This window comes from Toxorhynchites rutilus, chromosome 1 (genome assembly GCF_029784135.1).
Source record: "Toxorhynchites rutilus septentrionalis strain SRP chromosome 1, ASM2978413v1, whole genome shotgun sequence".
NCBI lineage: Eukaryota > Metazoa > Arthropoda > Insecta > Diptera > Culicidae > Toxorhynchites > Toxorhynchites rutilus.
Window position 1 is genome coordinate 202,236,075 of NC_073744.1, and position 14,608 is coordinate 202,250,682.

At 37.2% G+C, this 14,608-nt stretch overlaps 1 protein-coding gene and 1 long non-coding RNA gene across 3 annotated transcripts in view; one reads left to right on the forward strand and one right to left on the reverse strand.

Annotated features, from left to right (window-relative positions):
- Positions 1 to 5,343, reverse strand: part of LOC129761704 (uncharacterized) — a 31,148-nt gene extending 25,805 nt beyond the window's left edge. The window contains exons 1-2 of the mRNA XM_055759443.1: positions 5,239 to 5,343; positions 4,038 to 5,181 (exon numbers count right to left, since the gene is read on the reverse strand). Of these exons, the coding sequence (XP_055615418.1) occupies positions 4,038 to 5,181; positions 5,239 to 5,262 (1,168 nt within the window). The 5' untranslated portion in view covers positions 5,263 to 5,343. The remainder of the gene's footprint in view (positions 1 to 4,037; positions 5,182 to 5,238) is intronic.
- A 350-nt stretch (positions 5,344 to 5,693) lies between these two features.
- LOC129763432 (uncharacterized) lies at positions 5,694 to 7,372 on the forward strand. 2 transcript variants are annotated; one of them, XR_008740921.1, is made up of 4 exons: positions 5,694 to 5,890; positions 5,957 to 6,594; positions 6,655 to 7,049; positions 7,128 to 7,372. It is a non-coding gene; the product is annotated as an uncharacterized LOC129763432 (long non-coding RNA). The 2 variants fall into 2 exon arrangements; XR_008740922.1 differs by having other exon boundaries at positions 5,696 to 5,890; positions 5,957 to 6,570.
- Positions 7,373 to 14,608: the final 7,236 nt, after the last annotated feature.

Genomic DNA, 14,608 nt, shown 5'->3' on the forward strand with positions numbered 1-14,608 from the left:
GTCTGAGCAGTTGGCAGCACCATCTCAGATAGTAGTGAAACGTTGTGGGTGTAAAGAAATGGGTCATTTAATCCACTTTTCTTACTTCAAATATTCCAAAAACAATTAGACTACTTTTTGGAAAAAGCCTATTTTTTTTCTTAATATTTTACAAAAATTTATAACTCAAAAACTATGATACCTACAAAATTCTTGTCACAGAATGAAATGTAGGAAATTGTTTGAAAAATTACCAAAAAAATTTTGGAAAAAAATTTCGCTGACAAAAAAGATATTTAAAAAATTAAAATTCATTTTTCTCGATAACGTATTTTTTTTAAATTCCCAAAAATATATATATGAATAATTTCCAACAAGTCGTCCACACATCGAAAGATGGGTACTTTTACAGGGAAAAAGTTTTTCGAACAACTTTTTCATGTTTTCTTTGAAAAAAATACAACTTTCTAATTTTGAATAAAGTCAAGATGGCGATATAGTGTATTCGACAAAGTTTTAGATCTTGTTAAAATATAAACTTTTGTTGAAAACATCAACTTTCTATCTTTTATAGTTTTTGAAATATATGTCATTTTTTGTATGAAGACTCCTGAAAAAAAAAATGTTTTGCTCGTAACTTTTTTGTGTGTAAATTCTCACGTTTGACATGTTCTTGACATGTTTCTAAATAGAGAAATGTTAGCAGAGCATTTAAAATGCGATAATTTATACAAAAAAAATTTACGAATTGAAAATTAATAGCATTTTTTCAAAGAAAAACATGAAAAGGTTGTTGTTCGAAAAACTTTTTTCATGTAAATGTGCCCATCGTCTGATATATGGAAAACTTGTTGGAAATTTTTAGGGGCTATCTATATCTATTTCCTTCAGAATTTTTAAAGCATATGTTTTCGAGAAAAATGAACTTTTATTTTCAAAATATTTTTTTTTCAATGAAATTTTTTTCCAAAAAAAGTTTTGATAATTTATAATGAAAACCAAAATAATTTCCTACATTCTATTCTTTGACTAAAATTTTGTAGGCCTAATATTTTTTTTCAATTTTGAGTTTTTTCACCTTTTTTTTCGAAAAAATAGCAATATAGTTGGCACCTGCCCGTTTAGCGGAAAACACTTGATGGGGAAAATGATTTTTTTGTATTTGAATTTTGACGTAGAACTACATCTTTCATTTAGGGTGCCAAATCAGAAAACAGGTCACGATTTTATGAAATAAAGTTAACGTTAATTACTATTTTTGTCGCGAACGGATTTAGACGATTTATATACCAAACAATTCGGAAATTCCTCAAGATTTGTTTTTTATGCTATATATAATATTACAATCCTCTGTTGTGTAAACGGTTTGAATTGAAGGAAACTAGAAGCATCTCCATTTTTCCATACATTTCTTCTGCTCATTTGTGAGCTTCCCTACCCATGCCGTCAATAACGAGCAACTTATCGGCGATCAACGAAGGGGAATGATTTAAAGTCTCCGTGAACAAAGAAAATAGGAAGAAGACGAACGAACGAGAATATTTGCATAGAGCATAAATATTGGATCTCGCTGAGGCGAACTTTCAGTATTGTGCTAGACACGAAGCAATGAAAATCGCTTGTTCTTCCTTGTTTTGCGTCATCACATGTCTTCGTTTCGGATCGGGCTGTTACCAAATTACTTACTCGCTGATGTCTCTGGCATTGCAATCATTAAGTCAAACTGACGCCATTCCATTAAGGTTCTGAACTACACAATTGTGTGGGGAATCATCAAACTAGGCTATCATCGGCTCACGAAGAAATTAATTCATCAAAAAATTTGTGTGTGATTTGATTCCGCATGAGAGCAGCAAAACTATCTCCCAAGGATGACAGTTAAGCTAATCGATACTGGAAATAATAATAGAAAGGGCTTCTGTTGAGAAGAGCGCAAAGCGGAGATAAGTGTGTGTGTAAAACAATATCCGAAGTTATTAACACTCCTATACTCGCGCATTGGTCTGTCAGACCGAGAAATCAATAATTAGTTCATTTCTCAGAAAATATCAACACTACAACTTTGCGATTTTCTCTAGCTTTGTTATTCGTCGTTCGTCATCGTTTAACGTATCGCATGTGTTGGTACAAACGGGACTTGTGCCACTTTTTTAACATATTCGGTCTGACACATCGACGCGAGTATAGGAGTAATTTTTTTGGACATGTGCCTTTTTTTATATTCTAGAATATTGTTGAATGAAATGAATAAAATAATGTTAGTAGCGTGGAATATTTATCGAATATAAGCAAAATATCTTTACAGGACTATTCTTATTTGATTTCAGTCCCTTTTGTAACTGGATTGAATGGATCCATATATTAACTATTCGTCGTTAGATTCATACGTTCAAAAGCAAAATATATGTTTGACTTTCGTATAGTTATTCGCTAAATGTAATGGTTATACATATACACACTTGTGAAAGAATTTTACTTGTGGAAGAATTGTAAACAGTAAACTATAAACAGATCGGTAGCTTATGGTAATTTTTAACAGTTACAGTTTTGGGGATATTTTTTTAATAATGGACAATAGCGACAAGAAAACAAGTACAAGGAAAGCAAGTTCCTAGAAATCCTAGAAGACAAAGCATATTAGAAATATGCAAACTTTATATTCCAGAGCTTTTATCATCTAGTAATTATCTAGAAGGTTGTTATACATTCTTCTCTTTGATAAAAGACCCGAAAAACACACAACAACTGCATAAAGTGTGAAAAAATATGTTTGTTTCGAGCATTCAGTTATGGTATGTTCTGATTCTTACTCCAATGAAACCACAATCGATTGATACGTTTTTATGTTATTTTATAGCTCTTTATACTTCCATGAATTATATTCAGTTGCTTACTTTTAATTAATAACAGTGAAAAATTCGAAATTCGTGATTTGTGTTGGAGTATCAAAAATTACTCTATTTTGAGGAGGCTGAATTTGTTGACTATTAAAACATGATAAAGACGAAGAAAACATATGTTTGGAAGTTTTTTCATTCAATCATACCCTCTTCTTGAAATAAATGCCAATAAAGCCTGAAAAATACACAATGGCAACATTACAGAGAAGTTCAATTTTCGGTCTGTGACACCGTGCGCGAGTATACGTGTTATGACTTCGCACGCGAGTACAGGAGGGTTAACGAGCGACTTGAACAAAATAACAGGGTAGTTCTACGTCAACAAAGTAGTCGTGTCTTGGACACAACCTGCTATAATTTTTTTGATGTTAGTTTCAATAAAAACAACTGATAAAACTCACGATCAGACTCAGCAGCAGAGATGCCAGGTTTGAAGACATGTCTTCATTTTGAAGACATTTGACTCACTGAGGGGCAAACTTTCGCAGCTGCACAATATATTCTTTTTTCAGATTTATTTAAATAAACTTCAAAACCTTAAGGTAAGATTAATGAAATGCACTATATAACAATACCAATTAGAATAAATAAAGGTAAAGCTTCATAAAGCTATCAAAATTCAAAAGTAAGTTGTAAATTTTTGTTTCCTCCGTTACGTTTGTGCAGACATTTTTTCGTACCATGGGAAGACATTTGAAAAAATCACCTGGCATCCCTGCTCAGCAAGTCCTGAACAATTCTTATGCATTGAAAACTTCAGCAAAATGATTGTTTTTCAACGACTTTACGGGAAATTTGCTCTGACTGCTCTAAATTGGGAGTTGCTAAAACAAAAATGAATAATTTTTGATTTTTTCGCGCTCAAAAAAAGACATCAGAACAAGTTACCACATAAGGTTAGATTTGATAATTAAAGAGAAAAAAATAAAATCGTTGGCAATACAGATGCCGGTACCCGTTAAACGGATATGTGTTTAATTGTTGTGTTATTTCAAGTCCGATTTTTATGTAACTATTTTACAAGTACATGCGGTCTTATCAACTATCAACTGTTTCTGTCAAAATCTATTTCCATATTTTTAAATCAACGAAAAAGTTCTCTCTAGATGTGATTGAAGCATACAATTTCATACAAGTAGGCTTGAAAATGCACTTATGTTTTGACCTCCAGATAGCTCAAGTTGTCATCCGCAGCCTCATCCAACGATGGTGTCATATTATCAAAACTGAATCCTGGAAAATCCAGTTCACTCTCGTCTATACCACTAAGCGGGTAATTGTCCGTGTCGGGTGGCGTAACGGAAACGGTATATTCGGTTAACTCATCGTCAAAATAGCGAGTGTCTGTTTCGGATGTGATGCGTGGCACGTAAGGAGGGGCCAGTCGTTTGTGGATCACATCATTCCAGTTGATGTTCGCGTAAAAGGTATGATCCAAGATTTCCTTCGCACCGGTCGGGCCACATCCGAGCCGATGGTCGGGATATTTCGTCAGAAGCTGACGGAGCAAATCTCGGGCATTGGGACTGAGGAATGGTGGAAAATGTGCTTGTGCCGTGACAATCAACGTGAAAAGAGTGCTTTGGTTGGAGTTATTGAACGGCAGCTTGCCGTACATCATTTCATACATTAGCACCCCTACTCCCCACCAGTCAACTGCTGGACCGTAAGCCTCGTTTAGTAATACTTCCGGTGCGAGGTATTCCGGGGTACCGCAAAAACTATTCGGTGTTTTACCATCCTGTTCCTTGCTGAGACCGAAGTCAACGATTTTTATGTGGCCGTGTTTGTCGAGCAACAGATTTTCCAATTTCAAATCGCGGTAGATGATTTTCAGCGAGTGGAGATACTCTATGGCTAGAGTAATTTCGGCACCGTAAAACTTTGCGCGCTCCTCAGTGAAGAATAAATCTTTTCTGAGATGGAAATATAATTCCCCTCCACAAACATACTCCATCACGAAGTATATCCTATCCATCGTTTGGAAAGAAGCTTTTAATGCCACCAAAAACGGGTGGTTGATTTTTTTCAGCACATTAATTTCGTTTGTCGTGTGCGTAATTTGCTTCTCGCGGGCGATAACGTTCTTCCGGAGTACTTTCACAGCGTAATAACGAGAAGTTTCTCTGTGCCGGCAGAGACTCACCTTCCCATAGGCTCCTTTTCCGATAATTTTTATGAATTCATACTTTTCCAGCGTTAATTTCGATTTCTCAATACCTCCTTCAGTGACCAATCCAGAGGATTCTACCACGGAAGGTAATGTTAATTCGTTTGATTTTTCGCTATTTCCAATTGTTTCCTGTGGGAGAGAAGAACCATTAGATTTTGAAACTCCGAAAGCGAAACATATACATACTATTCGTTCCAGTATGGCTTCCATATGGGTGATAGTTACGTTTTATTCCAAATTCGCCAATGAACGCATCGAATCAAACTACGAACAACGTTATCTGGACTGAATTGTTTTAATTCCTGGAATTCAAAACAGAGTAAGACTAGTTCAATATCCGTTTTCAAATATGTCGACTGCTAAGAATCTAGTACTACAAAGTGAGTTTCGTCCCGCTTTCCAATTTGAAAAGGTGCATTGTGATTAATTATTATAAAGAACGAATAATACAATATTACGTACAATAAATGTATGTAACCGGAAATATTAGGTTGGATAAAATGTTGGGTATATTTCACATTTTTAAGAAAAATATAAACATGCCGAAAGAGCAATTTTGCGAGTTTATTCAAATTTAAAATTTAAATACACTGGAGACAAACATTAGTAAATGAAGCTACCAAATCTTTAGTAGTTGAAACATTGGTAAAATGTACAAATTTTTTGTACATATTACCAAAATCCGGTAAAACTGATGTCAGATGTAATGTACATCCCTACCAGAGATTCGTACATTTTACTTCATGCCATTTGTAACCTTCAATGTTTTCATTCCTAGCGACTGTGAAGTGCGCACTTCGTAATCGCCATTTTTTTGTGGAAGCGAAGCAATTCGGAGGTAAGCATTTGTTTTTGTTATGTTTCCGTTCTTATCTAATGTTTTCTCTATGTTGGTAAATTCTAGATATTCCGAAATACACTCATTTTGGACGACGTTTCTTCTATTCTACTACTGATAGAAGCATTTCCATTTGCGATCAATCGTAAACGAACATTTTACAACAGCCATTATTCGATGCTAATATTTGGCGATACAAACTAGGGAAAGGAAGAACCAATAACGATTCACCATCGGTCCGTGCAAACGGTATCAAATGAATCAAAAAAATCTAACTTGAATGTTTTTTTTTCCGGTGATGAGCTGCTCGTCGAAGCTAAGTTGTCAATTTTATTTTGGTTTCCGCGTTTCTGTCTGCGATATTGAACCCTAAGATGGAAGAATTCGGCGATCTGCTGGTCGAGAGCACTCACAACTTGTGAGACAAAGAGCGAATTCAACAAAGTTAAACAAAGACAACGAAAACCATCGTAGCTCCCATTCAGTTCCGTACAGCATATACGGCTATGGCGACTATCAGAAAGCTGTTGATCTATGGATACAATTCGGACCAACAAACTGGTGAGACGAATGAGCCCCTTGCGGCGGAAGCATTCAGACAGAACTTCGCAACCATCAGAACGCACCTAGCGGAGAAGACGTATGCTGTTATGTCAAGACAGACATACTTTTAGTTTGAGGTACGGACTGTGGGACTGATGAGGGTTTGTAAAAGTAGTTTTTTGTTAACAATCTGTTTGAATTAGTTTTTTTTGCTTCATCAGGACTGCAATTCCGAAACGATGTTGGGGAATGATGATCCATCGTGTGCTTTTGATGGCTACAATATAAGCATGAGCACAAATATCGAATCCGATTGTTCAATACGACCAATCACGACCCCTCAATCCAATGTAGTTGTTCTGTTACAAGAAAACAAGCCCCAAATTCCTACTGAAGACACATTTCCACTGCCTCACCAAGAGCAAATCACATAGATGGTTGCCGAAAAATTTCAAATGTAAGTTTATATGAACCCCCTTCTTCGAACTCTGGGGCATTCCAAAGCGTCACAATTAAATGGGCAAGTAAACTACACCTGCGCAGGGTCGAAGATTTCGGTAGGCGATACCTGGTCGGAGACGTAATCGTTTTCTTCTTAAATATCCACGACAAGATCGTAAGTAGACACAATCTGTAAATCTGAAATTTATATTTTTAATACCATTAATATATCAATATTTCTTTTCTTCTTCAGAGCACGAGAGGAATAAATACGAACTAAGAGTACTGGGTACTGGTGTCATCAACTTCCTGCTAATCAGCGCCCCATTCTCTAGAGACAGCGATGCAGTAGAAGGAGTTATTGCGACGAGAATTATTGTTGTTTTCATATTTTACATTTTTTTTATTGTAGAACTATTGAAATTGTATATAGAATAAGTGATTAGTGAAATATTATATTAAAATAACATGTTATCAAACACAGGATTTTAAATAAAACAAAAAGGAAAAAAATATTATTTTAACCCTGATGAATAACTCTTACAATTGAGAAACAACATTTCTACTGATATCGTTCCAAAGGTTAATCAATAAACGCCCTTTATTGAACCGACAAATCACCTTCATTGAGCTGATATTGATCCAACACTGGACCAGTAGTACAGTCCGGATCGTAGTTTCGTTTGACATATAAACCTACTAATCTGTTTTCGTAGAATGTACCAATGATTAGTAGGGTAGAAAATCACTCTGGAATTGGTAACATGTACCAAAAAATTAGTAATATTTACTAATGATTCCTCTCAGTGTAGGATAAGACCGGGGCTCTGGCAACCCTATCCCAACCAAGATAAGTGAAGTGGAAGGTAAAACGTAATGTCAGAATTGCCGTTCGGACGTATCCCGTAAGTTTGAACTTATTTACATTGATGGTATCCAATCAACACTAAACATTGACTACAGTTTCACCGGCACGGTTGATTGCCGTTATGAACCAGCACAAAACACAAAGCTGCAAATTATACGCCAGTGGCGGTACCACGATCAAAGCATTCCTTGAATGACATTAGCCGAGCCAACTGGCGGAAGCATATGCATAAAGGTTACTAGGTAACAATTTTCAACGACAACTGTTTATTTATTATACTGCTTCAAATACCTTCGACGAAATCAAATGCAACCATATCAACGTAAGTAATAACATAAACAAATCCAAACTTTTCGTCTTGCCATTCCTCATACGTCTTTTCTAAATAGTGTAAATTACGAGCCACCTGTTAACTCCACCATCTTGATCCCAACCAACACAAATGGAGCGTATTGCGCCACATAGCGCTGTGCCGAGATGAAGAATAGAAGGTGGGAAGATTCACGGGTTTTGGTTGTGTTGAACTTTGATTGTGTTAGTAGCCAGGAAGATAGGAAGTTCACATACCAGGCATACCAGTCAGTTACTCAAATGGTACAAAATTGAATATGTCAACGAATAACGTTGAAAAAGGATGTACAGAAGCTAATTACAGATTTCCAAATCATATTTTTCGAATTCTGAACAAAAAAAAAAACAGAACATATCACGAACTAAAATGTTTACTTTTTTCTTTGATTTCAGAAATAGTATTCTAATGTCTACTATGTTTGAATTCTAGAGCAACTTCATGGAAGTTTGACTTTTGTCAGCAATTGGAAATACTTTTTTCACAATTAGGTTGCTAAAAACTTCAGTCGTCTAAAACTAAAGGTGGGACCAGAATGCCGCGTTATGCGTCGCGTTGCGACAATTGTGCGTTGACACTTCATTTTAAATATGTGTGTTTCCAGTTAATCGAACACAATAATGCGTTTCGTCATTAGCATCGTTGTACTAAACGCTAACATTTGTTCTAAACTGCTTGCGCCGAATTCGCGATGACAGTGGCATGGTGTCGACGTCTGGTGGCAACTTAAAATTAGGGCAATAATTTGATTCCCAAACTCGTTAGTGTAATCTCTATCAGAGTAGAAGATACGAAGCCGGTTTTTAAATTCTAAATTTTGAATGAAAATTTTCACATCATGTTATTTGATTACTTGAAACACGTGTTTCTGACTTTCATTCAACCATATGGCCAAACAATTCCAACATTGCTTTTTGCATCATGTTATAGAGTTTTATTCATAAACAATTTCCGTATGAGACTTTTGTACCACCTGCAAACAAAAATGTTTTTCATTTTGATATGGAAAAGCTGATCTTCATTCATAATTTTAATTTTGAAAACGTGTTCTTCTTCTTCTTCTTCAATGGCACTAACGTTCCTAGAGGAACTCCGCCGTCTCAACGTAGTATTACTTGCGTCATTTTTTTTTAGTACTTAGTTGAGATTTCTATGCCAATTAACACGCCTTGAATGCATTCTGAGTGGCAAGCTCTAGAATACGCGTGATCACAGTGCAAGTCGGAGGAAATTTCTTTGACCAAAAATTCCCCCGACCAGAACGGGAATCGAACCCGAACACCCGGCATGTTAGTTATGACGCTAACCACTCGGCCAAGGGAGCACCGTGTTCATTCCGACTGAAAATCAGCTATTCTTTCACGCTTCCCTGAACTAGTAAACGAAGCTCAATGCCGCCAGCGCGGATATGTCAATGTGTTGTTTATAAAAACATTCAACTGATCCGTGAACTTAACAAGAACAAGATTTTCATACGAATTTTATTTTGTTTTTGTTTACATGAAAACTGGTGACGCGAATGCTAGATTGTGACTGCAAATCAACAGACTGCGTCGGGCGAATGTTTAGTACAAAACGCAAGCAATGACAGCCGATGAGAAGCAACGCACAACGCGGCATTCTGTTTCCACCTTAAGGCTCAACCAGAAAACTTTTCATCTCAATCTAAGTCATACGGAGTCAATTATATATATAAATATATATATATATATATATATATATATATATATATATATATATATATATATATATATATATAGTAAACGAAGCTAACAATAAAAACAATGCACGCGAGCTGCTGATGGGCTTGGATTTCACTTGGGCTCCAATGATGGCTGTCGTTGTCGACGACAATGTAAACCCAAAAGTCTACTGTGTTTTGTTTGTAAACAAAACACAATACGCTTGTGCCCAAGCTCGCTCGTCTGTCTCTTCCCCCCTTCAAGCAAATAATTCCCCTTCTGCTTTCTTCTGCGTAGATAAGATTTTTTTTTCCCAAAATATATATTTTATAAAGGCACATGTAGCGTTAGCCTGACGGGGCCGGGACTCCAATATTTTGAGAATTTTTGTCTTACAACTATGTTAGTAATATGTAGCCGATTACTCGCGGTTGGTTCGAGGTTAGTATTACAAATATTCTCATAATTGGAATGTTGCAGTCTCCAGTACTCTATATGTGTGGCCAACACGGGATACTTCCTATTGCAACTGACAATTGATCAGCGACGCCCTTTAGTCTGTACCTCATATCAATCGTGGTACATCTCTCTTGACTCGAGGAATCCAGGATAGAATGGTCACTAGCCGGCACAATCATCAGCTCGTGTAGAGTTGTCATAAGCGGTACAACCTTTGGCTCTTGTTGAATGATCAGTGGACTGCACAACCTTTGGCCCGTGTATCTGTAAAGAGTGTGTGTATGTATTGCCGCGACTAAGTAAAAGTTTATCGTTTGGATAGGAGGGATATGCAACGGGGACACAACGAAGAAAACATCATTAAACGTTGACATCGGCGTTTCTGAGGAACAGGTATAGATGAAGCAAAAGATCAGGCTACCTAAGATATCCCGGACGGGGATTCCCGATTGTCTGCCTAGTGCCCTCAATGCTCTGGACAGCTGAGAGCGGGCAGCATGGAACTGGATACACGACCAGACAGCATGCTCGATGTCGTGGTAACCATCGCCAAATATTGTTTACTGCGAGACCAATGCGATAAAGACGCGCGTTTAGGTTGTAGTGATTGGACATAAGCCAAGATATCACGCGAATGAAATCACGACCTACATTCAACCCCTTGAACCATGTACTCGTCGAGACCTTAGGGATAATCGTGTGTAACCAACGACCGAACTCATCTTCACTCTACATGCGCTGTCAACTAACGAGTGTGTGCTGACGAAGAATGTGGAAAAATTCATTATAAGCAATTTGCCTTTCAAAAAGTGTGCCTTGTGATGCGCCCACCTTAGCTAGCGAGTCCGCTTTTTCATTCCCCGGAATCGAGCAATGAGAGGGAACCCATGCAAAGGTAATCTTGAATAATTTTTCGACCAAAACACTCAATAGACGTCTTATTCTTGTTAGGAAATAAGATGAGCGTTTATCAACTTTCATTGAGCGGATTGCCTCTATTGAGCCGAGACTGTCTGAAAAAATAAAATAATGGTCGATGGACAATGTTTCAATGATCTCTGGTGCGTAGTATATCGCACCCAGTTCAGCGACATACACGGAACAAGGATCTTTGAGTTTGAAAGAGGCACTGGAATTTTCATTGAAGATGCCGAAGCCAGTGGACCCGTTTATGAATGAACCGCCAGTAAAGAACATTTTATCAGATCTAACTTTCCCATATTTTTCCGAAAATATCGACGAAATAATATTGGATCGTAGATGATCTTGGATTCCATTGATTTTTTGTCTCATGGACAGTTCAAAAATGACAGAGGAATTGCAAAAGTGTGGGAAGCAAACTTGGTTGGAGATGCCTGGTGAAGGGTGCACGTCGTGGGTAAGGTACTCATGGTATGAAAACATAAAACTTGACTGAGCAGTCAGCTAGAGTAGATAAGAGTTTTGATATAATTCAAATACGTGCATTTTCGCCGGGAAAATGTAGCCGATATTGGGTTTACGACATAAATGGTTTTGTTCTTGACATATATGTTTATTGACGAATTTACGCAAAGCTGAATCAGCTCATGCGACATCTACATTAGAGCTCAGAACCACAAAAGTGAGGGTGTTTGTTTATTTTATGCACTGAAAAGCAAGATTCGGTGGTGATTATTCATTTTATTTCAATTTAGATTCATTTCAGCCATTGAATGTCGTCAGTATATGGTAAGAAAATTGGAGTTTTGTATATTTACGGTAATTTCAACACGCGATTTAACCAAAGTCATAGATAATCTTCGAAAATTTTAAATTTGATAATGCATACCGGTTTTTGATACTATGGATAATTGCGATGAAATCGATATCATATCAAATTGGCTGATATCATTGATTATGTAGGGGCCGATACGAGAAGGATTTGCAGTATTTTTAGCGCAAGACACCCTATTCATCGTTTACTTAGTTGAAAAAAATTAAAGTTACAATACTTATAACAAGCCATTCCTCGTAATACACATAGCACATTGTAAAATGATGATTTTCTAACCTTTTCAGCGTGGAAAGATTACATGAAACCGGGAAATTTGAAGATAACTTCTGATTTTTCTAGAAAATTTGAACGAATTTCATACCAAAAAAACAAAACATCCTCATTTTACTCGCTGCGCCATCTGGTTGTAAATCCAACGTAAATTCGTCAATTAGTACGGCAGAAAATGACTATCCGCGTTGACGGCATTGAGCTTCGTATTACGAAATGGGGGAGTAGGCATGACAATATGGGTTTGCAGAAGAAATCACGCACTTTTAAAATTAAAATTATGAATGAAAATTATTTTTCCCAAATCAAATTAGCACATCATGTAAATTAAAATCACTTTTGATTGCAAGTAGTAAAAAAATATCATACAAAAATTGTGTCCAAACATAAATTGATATTATAATGGTGAGCTTTGGTGAGTAGAAAAAAATTTCATTCAAATTTTAACAATTTGAAACTGCCTTAGGGCCGACTTATCCAAACCGAGAATATTTGGATTCACACAAACTAATGTCGTATCCAGATGTCGGCACCATTCCGCCGTCAACGCGAATAGATTGGTAACATTTACCAAAAAGACGAGTGGGTAATGTCGGGGACATAACCGGAGTGACGTAGGACTATACAAAGCTTTTGCTAAATATATTTTTTAAATATGTTGTTTTATTTTGTTCTCCTACGTGAATACCTACCTATCTACCTGAAAAATAGATTAGTTTACTGTTTACTCTTTATGAACATGTTGGGGTTCTGAAAATAACCTTTGGTGTTGTGTTTTTGCGTTTTGTTACAAACTTGATTCTTGATTTTTTTCTGAAGGCTTTGTACTTATTAAATGTTCAACGCCGGGCATCTTTCGGCGTATGCACATATCGTACAATCAAAATGATGGCTGTGATAGGGAATGCATAGGTGGTCATCAGCTCGTTCACTATCATATATTTCACTATTGAGCACATTACCGTACCTTAAACTGTGGTTTCGGAGACGAATGAATTGTAAGATTTGTAGTCTTCGCAAACAAAGTCAATAAAAATGGAAAAGATCTGAGGTTTTGGAGACGAACTCTACGATCTGTCGAGAAATAAACGAGCTAAAAGCGTTCTGAAAAACCAACAGTAAATACACGGACGGATGACCTTCGGATTAAAGTCCTTTAAAATAAGAACAGAGCAGCAGGAAATATATAGCTCATCATGTTGCTCCTTAGGTATTTTTCTATACAATGCAGATGTAACGTCAGTCAATTTTCAACATCAGTTATCAACCAAAGAAAGCAGTTCTTGCTACCGAGAAAATTCGTTAATGCCATCCTGCATACAATGTGGTGTAATTTGGAGCCACTTTTAATTCGGGAGCCATGCATGGGTTTGTGAAAACTGAATGATCAATTTGGACCCCAACCACCAATAAGCATAAACAAAATAAATCAGTTTATATTATATGTCATATTATATCACTTTAGAATGCATTGGTGTTGTTAAAAACTTTTAATAACTCTTCTTTGAAAGGTTTAGTGGCCCTGAAAAGCGCCGTTTTTTACGGTGACTGGTTTTGCCACCAAAACAAACAAACTTTTTCCTTCGTCTACCTGCTGCCGTTTTGCGATTGCGTTTTCCACTCGCTGAAACTAGTTGTCGTCACCGAACCGAATGTGCTCTGTTCTGTAGGCGGGTTTTCTTATTGTCGTGAGCAGCTTCGCCAACTAACTCGATCACTTCGGCACCGAAACTATATAACGCCGGCTAGGTGGACTGGTGCACTGGTTCTAACGCGCTCGGTCTAGCTACCCTTGCGGGGAACTCCAGATCAACACGGTTCGAGCGGGATTTTGCCTTTCCCTTCACTTTTCCTCCTATGCCATGTCCAGACATGGCTGCTTGGGTTGGTTTGTTGATGTGTTGTGATGCGAACTGATGTGGTGTACGGTTTGAATGAGAATGATCGTTATGGAAGGAAGGAAGGTATTGTATTATAGAGACTTTAAACTTTTGCAGTTCATTCGTCTCTAGCCTTGAGAAAGGCCCTTTGAAAACTCTACTCTACTCTACTCCAGCGCTACCACCTCCGCCCTCTTGCCTTGAGAAAGGCACTCGATCCCTCGCCGTCCAGCTCGTCCAGCAACGATGTTGTCCAGTCGGTGTCCACTAGAGATGGGCAAACCGTTCACGAACGGTACGAACGAACTAGTTCGCCGAAAAGAGTGAACGAACGGTCGTTCTTTTTCAAAGAACGGTAGTTCTCCCCACGAACTGATTGCGAGCGAACGGTTTGTGAACGAACTGATTCCGAAAGAACGGTTTGCGAGTGAACTGTTTGAGAGTGAACTGATGGAGAGTGAACTGCTTGT